Source organism: Pholcus phalangioides, unplaced genomic scaffold (genome assembly GCF_987345545.1).
Source record: "Pholcus phalangioides strain wild (caught in Gottingen) unplaced genomic scaffold, Ppha-v1.0 ptg000015l_1, whole genome shotgun sequence".
Taxonomy (NCBI): Eukaryota; Metazoa; Arthropoda; class Arachnida; order Araneae; family Pholcidae; genus Pholcus; species Pholcus phalangioides.
In genome coordinates, this window is record NW_028301608.1 from 89,569,404 (window position 1) to 89,592,172 (window position 22,769).

Here is a 22,769-nt window from a genome sequence, read left to right on the forward strand (position 1 = left end):
GCAACTATACAAAAACAATGCAGTACATTTATTACAATGACGATAAAATGTTGCATACATGAAATATTCCTTTCAATCATTGATGCTCAAGAATTCTCAAACATTTCTTATTTAACAAAAGTGAGCATTTATTTTTGATTTCAATCTCCTATCACCAGGGGGGGAAATATTCTTCTCATTCATTATCATAAAAAAGAATATGATTATATAGACTTTTCTGTATCGATATGCAATTGTAGTTTTATAAAAGAAAAATCAGTTCTTCCACATCAAAATATTTCATTCTATATATTGATATTTGGCACATTTTTTGAGTTAGAGGGTTAAAGAGTGCATTTGTAACAGTTTTCAATGAATTTTATAAATTGTATTTCAAAAGCTATAAATAGCTACATAACTACAATTTTATTCTCCCAACATTTTAACCCATAAGTGCATAATTGTTTTTCATAGTTAATGACACATATTGAAAACCACACAAAAACCATTTTAAAAATATATATTTTGAACTGTGCTGCTTATACAAGGCTTTATGGAAGATGTGCAAGCCTCAAAAATTGCATATAAAATAAATGTATATTGAAGTAATATTACTTTCCAAATACAGTGATATCTCAGCTAATGAATGCCTCGGCTTATGTAGATTTTTTTTTCGTGCTTTTTCTACCTTGGCTAATGAACGTTTTCATTGACATGGATACATGCACTAATATAAAATAGCTGTTGTCTTCAGCTGAATTTTAGCTCCAGTCATCATCAGAATTACTGTTACTCTCTAGCGTGATTAACGGTTGATCACTGTTCCAAGATTCATATGTGGGCATCAGTTGGAACCATTTAATGTAAAACTAAAGATCCAGCCAATAAAAAAAAGACAAGGTTTTCAGAGCATGTGTTCTTTCAGTGCAAGCCTCTTAGCAACAAACTGAACATTCTATAAGAGCTTATCTTTAAAATCTGTACATATCAGACACAAAAATGACCTGACAAATGGATGAGGACACAATGAACTTTGCTGGGTTGTGCTAACACCAGCTTCATTATACTAAAGCTATATGGTTATTGGTAGACTAGAGCTCGTGTTGATTGTGTGCGTAGTGCAAAATAAAATGGTCTTCAGTACCTTATCTTCCTGAAAATTCTCATCACAAATTCTGAGGCCTGTTCATTTTAGCCTTCATTTTACAAGTCAGTTTCTATAACACTCTTTAGTGTTTTAATTGAAAGACTTGTCTTTAAATTTTGAGCAGTGTCTGGAATGAATGAAATGCTTTTCCAAGAAACCTATGTGAAATCACACTAACATGATTCTGGAATGAATCATCTTTGTTAGCTGAAAAAGTAAGCTGTAAATTGTTGAGATGCAGAGTTAGTATTCTAGGGTTAAAGTAAAATATTTAGTTTTCAACAATTTGCCAATGCTGTAATTCTGCAACCTTTACTATTTCATTAGTACAAAATCCACCTAAGTAATTGATAAAATGTTCGCAGCCGTCATCAATTGAGGATTTCTCAAGGAAAAAACTTGTTTTCTCTGTACAAGTTCATTTTCCTCTCTGCTGCAGTATGACGTCATCAGGTGGTTACTAAATTGTATTACTGAATTAGAAGATTCATTTCTAGCTACAAGTTCAAGACTTTTCACCCGCTGGCTGACCAATGATTGCAGTGAGTGCTTGTGCTTTTCTAGCTTGCCAGATGACCACTTAAGAAATGAGCAAGACCACTACATGGATAACTCAATCTTTGTTTTCTTCTCCGTTTTCTGTTCAATCACATCCTTCTAAATTTGTGGGTGGCACTCGTAAGATATCAGCTCAAGTCCACAATGATCAGTCAGAACAAAGCAATACCTGATGAGTTGGGAAAATATAATAAGCCAGTTATTGGGCACCCAAGTGGTGCAGTGGTAAGATGCTCGTCTACTATGATCAGGTCCGCTGGTTTTGGTTTTCCCGCATTGTGCCACCACAGAAAGCCTCTCATCTGCAAAAGGTGTAATCAAGCGTCATGGCCACTATTGCTACATTATGATTCCACAGTGATAAAAGAAATCCGGAATATATGCAAATCAGTGATGCAATCAATTATGATTAGTTGTCTGTTCAGTATAAAAGGCAGAGAGAACGTTGTGTCTTTGTCATCACTTGACTTATATTCAGCTGTACTACTTCACCACTCGATGGTTAACTCCACCTGGGAAGTTAGAATGCCATAGTTTGGAATACCTCTACAGTCCTCAGGCTGCTTTTTCATCATGTAAGGCCTACCAAGGTAAAATAATGGACCAGTCGACTTCAAACATCCAGCTATGATGAACTGACTACCAGTGATTTGAGATATGGATCGATGACTTGGTGATATCAATTTTGTCAAAATTTTAAAAATTTCTAAAATATTCTACGTAAATTAAAAAACACCTAAAAGTAAATTGCTCAGATTTCGACTCTCATTACGCTGGATTGTTTGTGATAATCAGTTGAGATCCTGGTTGTGACAAGTGATTCGTCACAACAGCAATTAAAATTTCATTCATACACTATGCTTAAACCAAAGCGGAAAAAAAACTAATCAAATTCATTACTAAATGCACTATATCACACGGACCTAGTGTTTCTCAGACCAGAAATGGCCCGTGACCAGTAGATAAGTGGTCTGCAGGCAGACGTGATCATTTGATTCTGATTCGATAAAATATTATTCAATTATTGCGATTGATATCAGTAATGCCCTTATGAATAAAGTTTCATCAAAAAAATATCAGATATTGTTAATTTTATCAAAAAAAATGCAATGGGAACATTTGCTAATTATTACAAAAATTACTAAAGGCCAGAGAAAAAAAGAGCAGCTACAAATGGCAGTAAACAAAAATGTATATCATGGAAAAAAACATCAGTCATGACTAGGGTAAAAATCCCATTAAGAGAATTATGAGAAATCTGGATCTTAAACACAGACACTGCCAATTAACACCAAAAACATTGTCGTAAGTATTTACCAATCTCTAAAATTTCTGAAAAATTACTAGTGGACAAGAAATGAAATAGCTGCTGGAAATCACAGTGAACAGAAATGTATTTTGCAGAAGAAGAAAAACGTTGAACATGACAAAAATATATATCCCTGACTGTGCACTGGATGATTTATAACACTAAATATCTGTTGAATGGCTTTTCTCTAAAAATGCATCTGTATGCTCAAACACTTAATGTGAAATCATTCAGTACACGTGATTGTGTGAACGCTCTTTCTCTAAAAGGACTTTCACAACAAACTGTATAGAAAAAATTTAATATTTTGTAGTTTTTTTAAAATATGGACTATAAAAATAATCTCTTGGATTTAGTTCTCTGACAAACAGAATGCAAGTGTACGTGATTCAGTTGATATGCTATAGATATAACATTTCCTGCTTTTGAAGCATAAATGCAGAGATTTTTTTTTTTTTTCAGATCAGATTTCAAACAAAATCAGTTTTCGTATATGATAACATAATGGATGATGGAAATTTCATGGCAACAAATCCAAACTACACACAATACCTTCGCCAAATTAAAAGGAAAAACTAAAACACTGACTAACAAATACTTGATATACATGACTACAAGGAATGTAATGTATGTTACGAAATATAAAATAGAGATTCTCAAGCCTGCTCATGAATTGAGAAATCGTCTATCAAATCTTTAATACAAAGTTCCTGACACACACATACAACTTATGTAGATTAAAACGAAGATTTAAAAAAATGAAATAATGAGAATCATAGGATTTGTTCCATTTGCATTGCAATAGCAAGATTCCCAATATCAAAAAAAGAAAAAAAACCAATAAACTGACACCAAAAAAAAAAAAAATCCATGAACTATTTCAAAAATATCCTCTCATCACTAGAATCCATGCAATTACATTCACTTATATATCTCTACACAAAACGCAAACATCAATGAACATATACGTATGAATTATGAACGGTTCGTATATTCTATTGGCACACGAGTAACACTCAAAAGATTTTTTCCTTAAAATTGTACATGGTTGAAAAAAATCCCCCATACAAATATCACACATGCATCTTTTACAATGTCTATTCAACAATTTACTGGAAGGTATAGTCCTTATAACCTCTGATTGCTTTCAGTTGTTTCTTTAGACTTTTAACAAAGTCCACCGGCTGAACGAGTATCGATATATCCAGTCCCACCGCATTCAATCTGTCATGTACCTAACAAAAGAATCAACAGACCTCACATTATTAGTAAACACCTGATAAGGAAATTGCATTTCATGACAAAGTGCTCATCAAATACAGGAAAATGTTGGGATGTTCATATTTGATATAATTGACAACATTTTGATTTATGCATATGCACTATTTACCTGACATAGGCGACTTTGCTTAAAACATACTTTTTTAATGAGAATATGAGGTATGTGATGGGCATTCAAATAAAGAAAAAGTTACTATCATATATTATGTGCTGTAGCCATCAAATAGCAATTACTAGAAATTAAAGTTTGAAATCATTTTAAAATAAACTCACTTCATTATCCTTGAAAAACAAATTTAATGGACGGTGGTTGATTTCAGTCAGGAACCAATTACAGGAGCCAATAGTATCGACTGGAGGTGCTTTTGGAGAGAGGCCTGATCTAAGAGCTAAGCTGCCAGGTTTGACTTCTTTTATCTGGAATAATATTAATGAACACTTCGTTGCAATCTTTAAAATAAATAAGGTCAATTCTATTATTAACCAGATACATTGAATGAATTCCATGTAATTCCAGCATCATAAGATTCAAAAGCTTGAAGTGTTTTTAATAAAAAGTCAATTTTTAATATCCCAGCAAAAAAAGAAAACTGGAAAATATAAAATAAGGAACGATTACATGAAAGACACTGTATCAAAAATAAAACACTGCTACAGAAACTATAATAATTTTTCAATAAAAAAAGAATACAAGCACATTGATTGATGGAATTTGAATACAAAATTAATATATATATATATATATGTACACATAAATATAGTAAAAATTTGATAAAACGAGTAAAGATTATAATGAGAATCTTGATATGTCAAGTGACGTTGAAGGTACAAAAAATATTCCATTGTAGTAAGTTGAAAATTAGGAAGCCTTCGATATAACATCAAAAAATTCTCAAAAACTACAGTTTCCCCATAGGCGGAATACATTATATTGTTATATACATTATATCAGTCAGCTCTGCTACTAACGCGGGGGGGGGGGGGGGGGGCAAGGCCCCCACCTCGTACCTCCACCCATGGTTTTTTCTTCATTTTCTTAATGAATAGAACATCATGATTTTTATAGTGGCACATGCTCCTCATGATTACTCTGACAAAGAATGGGCACAGAAATAAAAAAGTAAAAAATTTTTTTAGTTCCCTTCTATTTTTTGGCTTCCTGACTATACACATGGGATGTGATGATTTTATTTGACTTTTGTCTCTCCCAGTGACTGAGACCATGGCATAGCTGCCAACTTTTGAAAATGAAAATTCGGGAGATTTTCGCGCACACCCGTATTTTATGCTAAAACCACTCCCTAATAAATACAATAGGGATTTTTCCAAATAAAATAGGGATTTTCCAAACATAAAAGTTAAAGCGTAGGGAATAAAATCCCTACTCAAAAACTGAAGTCAAATTAAAATAGGGATTTTACACACATGGAAGTTAAACCCTTGGGAATAAAATTCCTACGCAAAAAACAAGTGAAATTGGAGGCCAAAACTTCAATAATATAAAAATAAATATTGTGTTCAATCAGAAACGCTGTGAACAAACATTCTGAGCGAATGACCCCAAAATCATCGGAAGATGAAGGAAAACACCGTCAATTTTTGAAGAACACTGACTTTTTGTAACGCTTGCTTGATGGGTTTTTTTTTCATTTCACGAGTGATGATGGCAGTCTTTCCATGACCGATGTTTATGTCCGTAACACAACTTGTACAAAAAGGAAAAGTCGGCCCCTCTTCTGGAACGTTTGATGAAAGGAAATTCATCGGAATAAGTATCTTTAAAATTGATTAAATATGTTTTTGCTTATCAGTATTCGTGTTTTGTTATATCGCACGTTATAACAAAAGAAATTTTGACCACATGCGCGTGACTATAATCTTCAATTATTATCCAGGACTATTGGCTGCTAAGTCATTTCCCTGCACGATAAGACAAACAACTTTCTTGTTACCATCAGAGGGTTTGTAAAACTTCCTTAAAAAGGGAATTTCCCCATTTACGACGTGTGACGTCATTTCGAAAGGGAAAAAAAAGAGGCTTGATGCCCCACAAGAAATTTCTTAGGGATTGTTTTCATAAGCGGGGATTTTTTTTAATGAAGTAGGGAATGTTTACGGACAATTAGGGATTTTTGTGATTTTCGTAAAAATTCGGGAGATTTAAGAACTTTTCGGGAGGTCGAGCGATGAAGTTAAAATTCGGGAGATTCCCGAAAAATTCGGGAGACTTGGCAGCTATGCCATGGGACCAGAAATTACAGATTAAAGTGGTTGTGAATGACTGAACAAATAGCGCTAAAAATCTTTCCGAATATATGGAAAAAATTTGATGAGTCCATGCAGCCATGGAAATGACCAGTGATTAATAATTGAGAATCTTAAATGTTTGGTTCATCGACAATGCTTTGCTAATACAAAATTCTAATAAAAAATGTCTTGGAAAATAAAATGCTGAAAGACTAAAAACATATTATGACTAGAGAGAGAATTCTGTTCATTCATCAATGCTAGAACAAAGTGATCTAAAAAACATTTTAACCATTTAAGCGGCATTGGCACAAGATATATTTCACCACCTTTAAGTCCTTTTATTTTAGCATTGACAAGCCCCGATTATTTAGTAAAATTGATTTCTTGATGCACTACCTTTCTTTATACCCCTTACTTTGCAACTGCTGAAACAATCAGAAGAAATCCTTCTTAATTAAAAGCCATATGACACTTTAAAAACGGTTCAGCGTTTTCTGCCCTGCTGTTGCTGTTTAAAGGGTTAAAGCAGATAGAGTAACAATTTTCTGCAATTTTTTAACCTGGCCGAGCAAAAAATGTAAATTTGCTTATAATGGGAAATCCATTATAATGGCAATTTTTCTCATGATTGCAAGCTATCATTATAAGACTTTCATTGTATTACCTCAGCAGTTCCTCCTTCACGGACAATGCCCAAATCTTGACCTTCATATTCACGTTTGATGGCCAGTACTTTCGCATATGGAGTTCTGCGTACAACAAATTCGACCTGTTGGAAATGCAACACACTATTTGTATTAAACAAGGCTTTAAAAAGGTAATAGAATGCTTCTACAAATATAAAATATAACAGCGGGGAGGAAAAAAAATAATTTTCATTAATATAAGTTGGTAATGAATCATTTAACTCACGGAGAAAAAAATTCATCAAGCTTTTATTGGCCTTAAATTTAATTAATAATGGATTTTTTTGTAGTGATGATAAGCCGCAACATGTGTCCAAAATCTCAAATGCATAATCATTCATAATCGCAAAAACTTAACCTCAAACAGTCTATTCTAATGTAAAACCTCACTTGTAGGATAAATCTAAATTCTTTGGCAAAAATAAATTAGAACTTTAAATTTTTGAACGTTCATAAAAACAATTTTTCTTTAATTCTTCTGGTAGATGGTAGGTGAAATTTTGGGTTTGATTCTTTTGAAACTTTCTTTTTTAAAATAATTAGAATTGTAATAATACTGATTACATACAACTGAAGTCTGAAGTTTTATAATTTTCAAAGCCTCTTGTATATTATGGATTCTATGACCTCCGATACTAGATACCCGGTCACCAATATGGAAGGCACTGTGTAGTAGTGGATGCTCCTTCTGTTTCCAACCAGCAATCCTGAAAATTTGGCAAAAAGTTGTCACAAGTGGGGGAAACAACTACAAATATAAATCATCCAGAACAAAAATATTGTGAACACATGTTTATGAATGGCTTGCACAAATAAATTGCTGTTTGTAAACACTAAATTTAACATATGTCCACAGCAATACATTTCAGAACATATATACAGTCAAAATCAATATAACCAACTCCGATTTAACAAATTTCTCGAATTAGCAAATTTTTTTAGAAGCTTTTGCCCTTAAATTTTTGTTAATCTCAGCCCTGATATTATTTTCCTAGATTTAATGAATAAAATTTTTAGATTTAAGCGATTCATTAAATCAGGGTTTGACTGTATAAGCAGTTAAATGTTGCCATGATATATCAATGAACTTGATAAAACCAGCTCAGCAAAGTAGGGCAAGATTGTGAAGGGATGAAATTCAACTATGAGTGCATGAAGAGGGACTTATGTAACATTACAAGCAGGGTCAACTTCATTATAAATCAAGGTTTAAGTGTACATTGGCTTCTAAAACTTGAGTAGGAGTCTGCTTATATAACATAACACCACTTTAATCCTGCCCCTCTGGACTGGATGGTTAGTGGAACATAAAAACGTGGTACTTGGGCATACAGTCACTTTATGTGGAGCCTTCAGCACACAACACTGGCTGATATTGTCTTACCAAGTGATGCTACATCAGTAAGAGTCATGGAGGTCACACGTAGATTTCACTTGGCTACTGTAGCAATATATTGATCATCAGAGGGGGCTGGTAAGCCTTGGAAAACTGGGCATGTCTTCAAACAACTGTTTGACTTGTTTGGAATCGTTTTCGTAATTGGCATATCACTATAGTACCCAAGCAAAATTGACAAGCAGCCTTTACAACTGTTACATCAATGGTTGTTGCAGAGTACCACATATTTGTGTTCCATTAACCATCCAATACAGAGGAGCAAGATTAAAGTGCTGTCATTATGTTATACAAGCTGGCATGTGCTCAACTTTTGGAAGTCTGTGTATTTATAAGCCTACATGTTACACTAAAAGTGATAAATCTGGTAATCATGCATAATCGCTGGCTATTTTGGTGCGTCTGATAAATTTTATTTTTATATTGCAAATTTATTTTTCACTGGTGATTACATTTTTTTAATCAAAGTTACCATTATCATTCAGAGATTCAATTCAGGGATTATGTATAATTGCCAGTATAATTAATATATAAATACAGCAAAATTAATCAAATTTACAGAGATGATTTGTGATCATGCATATAATTACTAGTTTATCACATTTACAGTTACATATCTTTTAGATGACGTAATCAAGATGATATGTAACTAATGATTTACAGTTACATATTATCTTGATTACGTCATCTAAAAGATTAATTGTTTTATCCATCAGACCACCTCAACCCATTCATATTCTTTGATGAGCTAAAGTCCCACAAGATTGTTTGGCATTTAATTTTTTTTTTTAATTATTAAATTAATTTTTCAAGTGCTGTAACACCTGATATTATTTTAACAAAGATTTTTTAACAGAAAATAAAAAAAAATGAAACAAAGATGTTTTAACAGATTTTTTTTAAGCACAGGATAAAAGATTTGGTTTTCTTTTCTGTAACCTAAAATTTATAGTAAAAAAATGCTTTTAAAAACATGAAAATTGTTCATGATGTATGTAAGCTATATTCTACTTGAAAATATTATATTAATTTGAAGTAAAGCACATCATTCATTCATTCATAATATGTATAAAATCTAATGTAACATATTTTTTAAACTTCTAATATACAGTCGCGGCTTGATTTTATAAACCTTCAATTTACAAACATGCTATTTTTTTACGAAATGGTTCAGAACAGCATGCCATTGAGCTAATGAAAAAATCTGCTCTATTTTATGAATTAACATTTCTATCAACTCTATATTTTACAAACTTTGTTTTTCTTCCACAATTTCCTTTTTCTTTTTTTTTTGGGGGGGGGGGTGGTTCTTTCATTCTTTTAGCTTCTTTCGAGTTAGTTGTAATCAGAAGTAAACTCAAATTTGTATGTTCTATATGTCTTAAGGGAAAATATTACTTGAGAAAATATCACACTATTTAGAGTTCACCAATTTGTCATCACCAATATACAGGTGTTTTGCAAACACGTGCCAGGAAGGAGAGTTTGATTATTGTTGGTTGGGATGACTATGAATCAAGGATGCATTGATATAATTCAATTTTCATGCATACTAATTGGATAAACAGGTGGTTTCAGAAATGATAAAATATGTCAGGTTATTGATAGGCCATTTCTAAGTAGAGAGTCGATTAAACTCTATTTCAGCCAACTGCTTTTCATCCCCTTTGCAATGTCAACAAAACCAAAAAGATTGTGCTTGATATTGATGACAAAAAAAAAATATTTTGAAAAAAATTGTGCGAACTCTTCCAAAGACACAAATTGCTAAAAGTATGGGATTTATCAAATTACATAGTGTCATCTAATCAAAGATCATTTCTATGGCTGGTGGTTCCAGCTGTGTTCCACCATTTTGAAAATATTTCAGAAAAGCGAGAATTGTGTGAAATATTATCCTACATCAATTCTGCGGAATCTTATATTTACCGAAATAGTGTGATGAAGCAAACAAAAATAAATTATTTTCATGGAAATCATCAATAAAAAGGTGAAAAAGTTTATTTCCTGCATTTTTCTCATCATCTCTCCTATTTATGAACTTCCAATTTGACAAACTAATTATCAAATCATTACAGGTTCATAAAAATAAGCTTTAATATGTTATATGAATATTACCAAACACATCCATAGCATTCAACGAAGGCTACAGCATTCAAACAGTCCTTTCGCCTCAACACAAGCCTCACGCCACTTTTATGACTAATTTCAGATTGTAATCTCAGAACTTGCGCTTCTCTGAGCGATAGAATTCTCCCATTTTCATCCTTGGGAAATGGATTGTCCATCACCTACAAATAATAAACAGAAAGATTTTTTTTAGATAATTATTTTGAATTAATTTGATAATAAATTAGATAAAAAAAAATTCAATTCCAACTTTTCAAAGTTGGAATGTTTGTTGTAGGCACACTGACAAAGAATGTGTTGGGTTTTCAAGCTTGTAATCACACATAAAATTATAGGTGCCAATGCCAACCTTTTGGTTGCCATAATTTAAACATAAAAATATGCGGCTTGTTCAAAAGTTATTTGCCCACAGTTTTTCGTGCGTAAACCAATGAAGCTGGAGAGGCGTGGTTTGGTTTGGCTGACGTATGTGGACAATCCTAATGTGCATGTTCGAATTTTTCCCTACTTGCAGAAGCTGCCAGTTGCTGGTATATCACAGATATGTGAAGTGTGCCATCTGATTTTCGTATACTACAAAATGGCTGAAAAACTTGAATGTTACTGCATTAAATTTTGCACAAAGCTTAGTGATTCCCAATGGAAACAATCTAAAAAATTTAACAGACCTTCGGGGGATGAAGTAATGGGTACTACACAGATAAAGGAATGGTACAACCATTTCAAAGATGGTCACACATCAGTGGAGAAACCAGAGTCATGCTGACTTGTCTTCTTTGACTCCAGTGGCATGGTTCATCTCAGAGTAGATCATACACCCCCACTGGGCACAACCAATACCACGAAGTACTACCTAGAGGTTCTGAGTTGCCATCATGATGATGCGAGGCACAAAAAGCCAGACCTGCAGACAATTATTGGTTCCATCACAATAATGTACCTGCTCGTTCTTCACATTTAGTTAAGCATTTTCTGGCCAAACACAACACGACTGTGCTTTTTCAGGCTCCCAACTCTCCTGGCATGGCTCCATGTGAATTTTGGTCCTTCCCCAAGCTGAAACTGCCCCTAAAAAGGACTGAATTTCAGTCAAACAAGAATTTTTGTGATGCTCCCTTACACTTACTGCTGGCAACTGACAGCTTCTGCCGGCAGTGAAAAATTCAAGCATGTGCATTAGGTTCACCTACCCACCAAACCATGGTTTTCTTGGTTTATGCATGAATAGTTATGGTTGAATACTTTTTTGAACAAACCTTGTAACAGCAAGTCTCATTTATACACATAAGTGTGCACATATGAAAACACACTGATTGTCTTACACTTGTCTGAGAGCTTCTAAGATGAGGAGGCATGCCACTATGCACAGATTCTTCAGCATTCTGTGCTTGAGCAGCTGCAGTAGCACTGTGCCCTTGCAATATTCTATTGGGCTGTATGAAAGTCAGCCCAACTAATTCTTCACTTGAATATCGACGTATTATACGACCAGAGCTAGTGAATCGGCTATTCGATAACTGTTCTGTTGCAAGGATTCTAGAGGAGGAACTACTGTTGTTATTGTTGCTGTGACTGCTCCCATTTTCTCTCTGAGATTCCAGATTTTCGCTAGAGCCAACTGAATGTGATCTCCTTGAAATGTTGTTCATTTTTGGTGGCAGTGGTGGATGGGCACTGTTAACTCTTGTTCTGACTGAATCTGGAGGATTTTCATAACTGGGATTCGGAACACAACCAGGTACTACATTCAAGTTTTGATTCAGGGGTGCAGCACAAAACAACGGTTCATACAAGGAATTATCTATCGCACTGCTAGGAAATGCGCAAGTAGGAACAATATGTTGGGGAGAAACAATGGTGGATGCAGCTGCAAGAGATGGCTGAGATGAATGTATATTGTTTTCCTGCTCTGAGAGACTGGACAGCGATGATACGCTCGCAACAGATGTAAGGCTTAATGAAGACTGGATAGACATTGGATTTCTCACATATGCAACAGATGAAGAGGCAACAACTTCACTTCTGTTCTGTGGAGGAATGAGAGGAACAGGAGGGAGAGGTGATGTAGGATCTCTGAGAGATAAACGGCCCAAATCGAAGTTATAAAAGACTTGATTTCCTGTTTGGAAATAAGAGGAGAAAGTTAAGCACCATCAATTTAAAAGTACTCATGCTAATTTATTTCTTCCATCCTATCCAATTAAGAAATCTACAGATTTTAGAACAAAAAAGCCCTTGAAATTAAAAGGAAATTTGAATTTCAACACTTTATAATCATTTATCATACATGTAGTGACCAATCATAAACAATGCTCTGTGACGTTTCCCGTTGTCACATTTTTTGCCTTGCGACGGATGGTAACCTAGCAACGGATCGCGAGAGAGTTTTCAAATGTTTTAATCAGTGTGATTGTATTTCATCATAGAGAATGGATGTCGCGTATAACTTGTCCGTGTGTGTAAATAAATGTTCATGTTTTTAAAAACGCAATTTACATATTCTCATTGCTGTCACCTTTATATAGATGAAAATCAGAGATACAATTGAAGTAAGTTTTTAAAAAATGATTTTCATTCAATTACACTGGACAACAATCAATTTGCATCTGATATGAAAATCTACAATTCTGAATGGTTTGACCTTTTGGACACGAATATCGCCATGAAAAAGATTTATTGGCTCAAGTTATAAAGTGCTTTATGAGGGTTATTGTATGATGAAAAAGGGGTAAGGGGACATTCAAGTATTACGTCAGCATCAATGGGGGGTTCAAGTTTGCTGACTTTTGATGACAAGGGGGGGGGGGGGCTTGAATGATGCTTACATCATCAACCATCCTTTATCGAAATATAAAGTATTAATGCCATCTTCCGGGTATACCAAAAACGAGAAACACCTTTCACCAGTTTGTGGGCTCCTGAATTAACATTCCTCTTATTGTTAAAACCTCTACCCAGAAACTTTAGTGATCTCTATATGTTCCGCGGCTCCTTCAAGTGATCTGGAAATGTATCTGGTCCGCTCAAGTGGTCTAGAAATGTGTGCTGTGTGCCACACAAGTGATCCACGATTATGCTGCAGATCACTTAAGTAATCTGGAAATGTGCCGCAGGTTAATTTAAGTGATGTAGAACTGCACTGGAAGTGGCTTAAGTGCTCTAAAACTACATCACATGTCACTCAAGGGATCTCTAAATGTGCCACGGACTGCTCAAGTGTTCTGAAACTATGTCACGGGTCACACAAATGAATGTGCCATGGACCTTCTTGAGCGATCTGAAAATGTGCCACAGGCTGTTTAAAAGCTCTGGAATTGTGCCATGGGTCACTTAAGCGATTTGAAATGTGCCATTGAGTATATTTTTACAAAATTAAGTTTAAAGTGGCGAGACACACATCAGATAACCCCAGCCACATTTGGTCTGCTGGGCCATGGATTTAACCTATATGGTTTAGAGGGTGGGTCAGACGAATTTTTAAAAAATTAATTTTGAGTTCATAGCCTTCAAATAGCATTGAAATCAACAGATATTGATCATAATAACATATAAAGGTGTTTTCCTATGAAATTAAAAATTTCTTTAAAAATGTTTTTTGCACCAAAAAAATAAATTTATGATCGTCTGGGGGACATTAACCCTGCCTATACCCCCCCCCCACACACACACACACACACATGTCCCTGATCCCAATAAGCATTTGGAGGTGGGGCAGAGCTGACAAGGGGAAGGGGTTACAGTTTAGCTACTTTTGCTGACAAAGGGAGGGGAGGAGGTCAAAAATGGCTAAAAATCTGATGTAATACTTGAACGACCTCTAACTACTCTAGAACAACATTACCAGGGTAAATGTTCAACCTTGATGATGGCTGATTACTACTACAGGACAACTGTGAGAAATGCTCTTTATCGTCTAGTACAAGCGCAATGCAAAACTAAGTATGTATCAGACAAAGATAAATGATCGATCGTGATGCAATACATTTGAATTTCTATGTATTTGTGTGTGCTGTACTATAAAAAACACCAATGTTAAGCCTCTATATGTTAGTAAAGTTTCTATACATTTTATACATTTATGTTGTTTTCTCTATATGTTTTCATCTTGTTTTCTATGTACTTATGTCGTGCTTCAATGTACTCATGTCGTGTTTCAATGTACTTATGTCGTGTTTCAATGTACTTATGTTGTGTTTCAATGAATTGTGTAATTATATGTTTATTAAGTGTGCAATTTCAGAGGAAAACTGTAGCCTTCTTTTTCAGTCAAATTGTGTTCAGCACACCAAATTACATTGTTTATGGCTGTATGTTTGGCTATTTTTGTTCAGGACTTTGTCAAAATTTGTTACTCAGTGTTATTGATGGGGGTCACAATGAAAAAATTCTTTTTTAATTTTTAAGTACAGTTGATTGTAAACAATTAAAATTCAATGAACAAAATAAGGAAATGAAGCAGCCCACCTTCATCAGTAGGTGTACTTGGAAACTCAAAACTTCTGCATTCTGCACTTTTAGGAGATGCTATAGGTTCTCTGCTATACAGATTATCTTTTGGCTGAAAACAAAAAAAATTCCTAATTAATTAAATGTTTTGGAAGAAAATTAAAAGGGAGAGAAAATTCCTGCAAAATTTAAGAATAAAAAAAATATCTCCCACCCCCAAGTCATCACAGCTTTCAGAGATACAAAATATAATTTTTTTTTTTTGTTATTTCTGATCATGGTAAAACAGTGGTTCCAACTTTCATCACTCACAGCTGCCTTGCCTCAGTCAACGTCTATTCGCAGCTCCCTCAGAATAGTCTAACGAAGAATGGCTTCAAAACACAAATATGCACACATCAATACTGACAGCTCACCCTAGCACCCCAACAAAGTTTGGCAACATCCTTTGGAATCTTTAAGATCACCATGGTAAAATAAAACCTTTTTTTCGTCATTAAAAACTGAGTCTAAAAAAATGAATTTGAAGTTTTTGGTGAAATTAAAAGTAAAAGAGAAAAATTTAGAAATAACGGTAAAAAACGAATATGATGAAAAAAAAACCAAAGGAAATAATGGGGGAAAACACTGAATAAAATGTTTGTGAGGAAGAAATAATTCTCAAGCACATACCTCAAGAACTTTCAATTCTCTAAGTTTGTTTCTCATTGTGTCCATCCATTCAACCATCTGCTCCCTGTGTGAAAATTATAGTTCAAAAACAAAATGTAATAACAAAATTGAGAAATGATCAAAGAGTATTTCCATCTACTTATTAGTCATGCATGTTCAAAGGTGAATCATCATGAGCCATTTTGCTTTCACAGTGGAAACTATTTGATTTTCTCACATCAAGCAAAAAGTGTACCTCACTAGTGTAGAAATAAAGGCAATATGGTGAACAAACCTGGTAGATGCAGCCAATCTAATCACTTGCATTTGCAGAGTTATGGCAAACTCGTAGTCATTTTCTTGAACAACGATTGTTGGTGATATATGCAAACACTGATTCAAATCCACGCTGGACAGAGGATTGTGCGAATATGCACTCCTGCGATTTTCATAAAATTCCAAGAACGGATCTTTCTCGTCATGAACACAGAACACGACCCAAAACTTTTCTGGCTTCTGAGCCTAAACAAAAGAGAAAATTATGCACAGAGTGAAAACTAGAATTTTCAAATATATGAAGAAAAAAAAACACGTAAGGAACATTCAGGTAGCCTATTACATAAGCACCCATGGAGAAGAGGGTGGGATTCTGCATTTGCTGACATTGGGGAGGGAGGGGGATTGAATGATAACTACATAAGCAATAAAGTATAGAAATATGAAATTGGGAAATGATCTGATTTCCAAATGTCTTATTTTTGTCACACTACAGTCATTTTCTGCACACAAGGGCTAATTAGATCGGGGCCTACAATTTATTGCTGATTCTGAATGGCAGCTTTTTTTAATACTCACTGAGAGGTTGGTGTTCTAACCCCTCAATATGGGACTCTCTGCAGTAGCAATATTTTTCTGGGGTCATGTCACCGTTTCTGTTGTACCCATGTCAGGAAAGTTGAATGACACCTTTAAACATCCTTTGATACTTTAGACGAGTATTTTATCCACTCAAAGGCATTTTTTCTTCAATTTTTATGAGAACATATTTAAATTTATGTTTTGGAGAACAAGGGAATTCTATTCCCCTGTATACTCCTCTGTGAGTCAGCGAAGTCTCGTAGATAGGGACCAGTATTAGTCTACGAGGCTTTCATCCAGCTTACTTGATTTTGCTAACGGGGTGGGGAGGTCAAAAATTGTCAAAATTCTGCCTATGTATAATTTGGATGTCCCCATAAAAATAATTTCCGTTCAGTTTATATCACTAAATTAAAATGGAAACTCAAATTTCACTCCTTCCAGGCTTGATGATCAAAAATACTTAAAAAAAACTGTACCTTGAATTACAAGTTTTTTCACACGCTCACCAGGCAGCACTTGAGTAGGAAAAGATAAAACTTGTGAAATTCAAAGTGCCATTGTATTTTCATACTTCCCTACAACTGACATGTGATCCTGCTTTTAAGGTATTTGACTTCTATAAAATAACATATTTGCTCTTCCCCCCCCCCCACCCGAGTTCAAAAGCAAAGTTTAAAACATAAAACTGCTATTTTCTGCCCTTTTGAGTTGAGAGTCAATGGGTAATGAGGCTGATCCAGGAACAAATGATGAAATTAATACTGACATGTTCTGGGCTGTCTACAGCCTTAGCTAATAAGGAAAGGGACCTAAAAGCGTAGTCCTGAAATTTTTTTAAAAATTTAAGTACATTTGTCACGGTGGGAAAAGTAGGACACTTTCCCCCCCTTTGACAAAGAAGCCTGACATATTTCAACCCAGAATTGTCATGTCAAATAAGTGAAATTTGCTAAATGTAAATATAATTGTGTTTGTCGCGTGGAAAATATCTGAGCTTCTGTCTTTATATTATTGTGGAAAGCTGAACCGAATCTCGTGGTTGTCTAGTTCCTTTTCCTCTTGTGTTATCATTCCGTCTGATATTCATAAAATGCCCGAGATCTGAACCACAGATCGTTTGTATAGAGTGGACACACACTCTTTATGCATCACACTGTATGTGTTTGTCGGGAAATCCTAAATATTAAATGCTTTGCTTTGACATCTCCATCTTTTGAGTTCAACAACAAATTCCTTGAATTTTTCTGATTCTTCCTGTAAAATTTTGAGAAATTCCGAGTTAAATTGAACAAGAAAATGCGTGTTCTTTTGAATAATATATTCTTTCTTTTGTGAGAGAGACACACCTAATGATCCACTGATAATCAAAGATATTATCGCCATCTTGATGAGTCAGTTTTCTTGTTCCCACACGAACACGTTCGTTCGGTACATGTAAAAGGAAGATAAGATTCCTTTTCTTTTTTCTCTCTTTCTCTCTCACTTGTTCGTAATCTGTTGTATATTTTTTTTTATACTTGAAAAGCCGATTTTTCGCCTTTTGCATATTCTGAGTCGATGGTTTTTTTTTTTAAATAAGGGAAACAAACATTTTTGTTAACCGGGAGTTAAATAATTTTGAGACCGTGTGAGTTTTTCAATTTTAAAAATTTATATATTTTTTTCCCCTTTTTCTCTCCACTGTTTCCAATGCTTTGAAGAAAAAAAAAAGGCTTGTGTTATAAAATATTTTGAGGGAGAGAAACCTTTTGAAATAATGTTATATGCTTGAAATTATTCTCTGTCATCGAGAGAGTGTTGAATTTGAATTTTTTTAAGAATTTCCTTTGTTTGGATTTAAATTTTTCGGCATGTCGCGAAACAAGAATATTTATATATGATGTCGCATATCGTTGGAAAGCTAATTTTTTTCCCCACACAATGATGTTAATGTTTTTTGATTTTGATGAATATTTGTGCATTTAATCCGGAAATCTTATATTGAAAATTATTGTTGTAATTATAAACTTTGCTGAAAGCCGTTCATTTTCTTAAATCGACCCCGTATTGAGAGATGTTTTTCTTTTGGTTTCATGTTTGTGTTCGCGCCTCATGATACAATTGGGTAAAATTTTGGATGACGCAGTTTGCGCGACGAATTAGAGGGTGCGCTTTCTCAAGCCCCGCCCATCACTCAATTTACATATTATCACTGAAAAACTTTGGAGGCGTGCAGTTCATCGGGACCAGTTGCACAAGAAAGCGCGGTCCCGCCGTTGAAGAATCCCCCCCCCCCCACGTAACTTGAAGAGCCCCTGAAACTCATATCCCAAGTCAAGTCACTCAAAACCCCTATGTAGTTCTGAACTGCCAAAAGTCGTAACATTTTACTTGAAGATGTAAGCTCAAGAAAAACAGTATGAAGCATCGTCTCGTCATATCCCCAGTTGGTCATATCCATCAGTTGCTCCAAACTGATCCAGAAAAGAAGGTTTACTGTCATGCCAGAAAGATGAAGCCCAGCAGCTGTCTCTTGCAGTCCAGTCCAAGGATGGTACTTCGACCACACTACCCCGAGTGGTAGTACAGATGGAGAACTTTGATGCTCCGACATCGTAAAGTATGTACGCGGACCGTTGCTTCAGTAGATACAGAGACATTAATCGTTCAATTCGCCAAGCAGATTCGCCAGTCAAAAGGATGACTTATGAGAAAACGAACTGTCCGTACTGAGTGTTCAGGTTAAAGGGAACTGTTCATCGAAATCCGGTTGTCAAGAATGAAGTGACCATAATATGGGAGATGTGAGTAAATTTTCTCTTACAAATTTTGTTGAGTGGTCAGGAAAAACCAAACTGCAGCGATATTTAAATTTTAATTTTTCAATAAGTAAAGTAAGGTATTTCAGCATCGTTGTTTTTTTCTTTTTGGTATTTTGTTTTTGGTTATATGAATTAAGAATTAAAGAACTTAAAGTAATTTAGACCTCTGTGTGTTGACATATTTTTTTTTCTTTGTGACTTTATTGTTTCGGTTAAAATGCTCTAGTACATATTTATTCAGGAGAATTACTCACCGACACACAAAGGGCTGTTGCGGTCACGGTAACAACTCAAAAATGGTACCCCACTAATATGATCACCAGGCCAAAAGTTTTCTTTCTTCGAGTACTGTCAACTTAAATAGTACTCAACAATTTTGCACCACAACATAATTGGTGCTGTGAAAAACAACCATCATCACACTGGTGCCATGACTAAAACTGTAAAAAAGTCAACCGTCACACATTCATCTTGCCCAAAAACAAGTGAAAAACACACAAAAAAAAATTTGGTCCCTCTCTCCACACAAAAAAAATAGTGGTGGATTCCTGGCAATATATATTTTAAAAAAAACCCATTTTAACTTTCTCAAGCACATACCTAGCTCTTCTTTTTCCCTCCAGCTTCTCTCTTTTAGAAAATAGTTTTTTTTTCTCCTCGCCTGTGCTGTGGCTAATCATAGCCTATGTTGTTTGAATGACATCTCTATGAAACCCTGGAGTGGTTGTTTTTAAAGTTATTCTCAACATCTCTATTAGCGTTTAAAATATTAGTATTCACATTTTTACGCAAATTTAAATTAATCAGGGCAATTTTCTCGAAACTTTTCGAAGACATCACCTTGGGACCCTTTCATTGCAAGTTAACCCATAGGAAAGTTATGAAACTTCAGGAATATCTCAGTGAAAGGATAGAAAAAGAAATTGGGAGGAAGAAAAATCAGTTCTGACGTCACCACTAGAATGTGTTTCCAGCACACACTAACTTTTTGTAAGTATGTGACAAAACTGCTCAAGCATTATGGAAGGGTATCTAGACATTTCCAACTGAAACAGACTTTTCTATTTTTATTTATTTACTAAAGACCAGGATGTTGAGTTTGCAACAACATGCTTTGGCGGTGAAACTCTTTTACGAACACTGATTTTGCAACAAAAGCTATTCTGAGATTTAGAATGGAAGTATTTTTGGCTTGCTGTATTTTTGAAATATATGGCATCCATATTTGTTGAGGGCATCTTTTTCTCAGCCACCCCAATGGGCATTTTGCCTGTTCAGGAATTGTATTTTCCGTCTCTACCAGGGGCTTTAAAAATGTCCCCCATTTTTTTTTATTGAGATATCCCTGAAGTTTCATAATTTTCTAGTGGGTAGCTAAGGTCATAGAAAGCCCAGAATATGCCAATTTATATTAATTATAGACCAGGACTTGACAAATCTCAGGTGCTAGGTCACCATGGCAACTAAAAAATTGGTATTGCCCCCTATGAAATCGTCTGTGTGTTCTAGTTTATTGCTCAGACAAAAGAAATACACTTGGCTCCCAGAATGTGTGTTTGATTGTCACATGTATTTCCTCTCTATTTCTCAAGCCCTCTATTATAGATGCTCTATAAATAATGAGTTTTATAAACAACAAAAGAAATCATGTTACATAAATGCTTTACTGCTGCTGCAAAAATAATACCTTGTACAATCGACCAGACCACTTATCAGTAGGTGGAATCTGTTTTAACCAGCTGTTCTTGTATATTTCTCGAACCGATGTATCAGATTGGTTATCCGCATTCGCAGCAATACCATCTTCATTGGCTGCAGAAGCGGCTGATGCAGCTTGATCTTCATCTGATAAATCTGGGTCAACTGGATCAACTAATAGAGCTGATGAAGCCTCTTGGACCTGAATGGAAGTAGCCATTGGTCCTAAAAAGCCTATAGATGAAAAAAAAAAAAGAGTTAAGCATAGGTCTGGGTAAAATACGGGCAATCAAACAAACCTTAGGAGGGACAATAAATGGCATCTGCGGAGAACATCCTGGGTCAATGCCTACCATGGGCTGGAGTTCTGTGAGGTTCCTTCTCGTGCTGGTTTCATTTTGACGTTCCTTCATGGCCATCTTAACATCATGAGACCTTGACCGAAGTAACATACTGCCCCCCCCCCTCACTGTTAGCTAGAAGCAAAAAAGCTTATGTACACATACAGTGCCATCTTAGGGCATGGGCTACACAGGCATGGTCCTGGGACATCATGGTAATAAGATCTCATTTGTATGCTTAATCTGGAAAGATACAAATTAGAGGCATTTCTAGTTAGGGGGGGGGTCTAAAAGTTATTTTGCCTGGGAAAAAAGGGGCAGGGCACTCGAGACCAGAGGCGGCGATATAAAGAAAACATTGGGGGGGGGGCAAAAGCAGCTGGTCGTTCCGTATACACGGGACTCAAGTGCGTATGCAGGAGAGGGAAGCCGCACTGTATTGTTTTTCCAGAAGTTATTGGAGAAGAGGGGAGGAGGCTCAAACGACCTTAGCCCCTAGGTTCTGGCACCTATTCTCAGGACAGGCCTGTACATACACTCAAAAATTAAAGAATCAAATCTCTTCTTGTGGGGCCCCCCATGGATGTGATGCCCAAATTGGCCCACAAGTTAAGATGGTCCTGGTTATATGGCCAGCTATACTGGATCCTGAAAGTAGTCACATTTTTCTCATGCCATATTGCACTTGAAAGCTTCCATCTCTTCACAGCTCACCGTGGCCCCTCTTAGCATATCCCAGGACCGCGAGGGGTGCCACATGGGCCCAGGTTGAGATCTAATGTTAAATATGCATCATCATCATCGACTCTAGTCTCCACCCCACGCCTTTACATCACCATCGTGTTCATTCCCCCCCCCCCCTCTCGCCAAGCCATTCTATATATCTCTGGCGATGATTGCGGGTCGAATAATGTTTTCCGGAAGGGCCAGATTGGCCCGCTGGCCAGAGTTTGTAATCAATGAATTATATCAGCTACATTAATACAGCACATAATGTAGGGAAATAATGTAAACAAACCAACCTGTTTGCTCATGAAAGATCACTTGTCATTAAGTAAAAACTTTTTTTTCGTTGTGTCGAAAAATAAAAGAAATATGAATGATAAAAAGGAAATTAGATAGACATAAGTAAAAATTCATGGGAGACGATTTGACTTGACAACAATCTATGACGTTGCCAATCAATTTTACTATTTTTTTTTATATAAGTTTTGTCTTCACTTTTGAAAAAACTT

At 35.3% G+C, this 22,769-nt stretch overlaps 1 protein-coding gene across 1 annotated transcript; it reads right to left on the reverse strand.

The window, feature by feature from the left end:
• Positions 1-13: 13 nt before the first annotated feature.
• On the reverse strand, positions 14-22,711 carry LOC149076990 (uncharacterized). Its single transcript, XM_089244720.1, has 11 exons — positions 22,557-22,711; positions 21,183-21,427; positions 16,129-16,355; positions 15,855-15,918; positions 15,201-15,294; positions 12,059-12,855; positions 10,725-10,897; positions 7,779-7,917; positions 7,189-7,293; positions 4,548-4,691; positions 14-4,228 (listed from the first exon to the last, which is right to left on the reverse strand). Exons 2-11 carry the CDS (start codon positions 21,411-21,413, stop codon positions 4,103-4,105), a joined length of 2,100 nt encoding a protein of 699 aa, XP_089100846.1. The 5' UTR covers positions 21,414-21,427; positions 22,557-22,711; the 3' UTR covers positions 14-4,102.
• Between the last annotated feature and the right edge of the window lie 58 nt (positions 22,712-22,769).

Bases quoted from the DNA above. Each gene is read 5' to 3' on its own strand.
- LOC149076990 (XM_089244720.1), bottom strand. From the start codon at position 21,413: ATGGCTACTTCCATTCAGGTCCAAGAGGCTTCATCAGCTCTATTAGTT. The intron at 10,898-12,058 runs GTAAGACAATCA...TATTATTTGTAG, and splicing joins TTAGAAGCTCTCAGACAAGT to GTGATGGACAATCCATTTCC. The intron at 4,692-7,188 runs GTAATACAATGA...ATATTATTCCAG, and splicing joins GTGAAGGAGGAACTGCTGAG to ATAAAAGAAGTCAAACCTGG.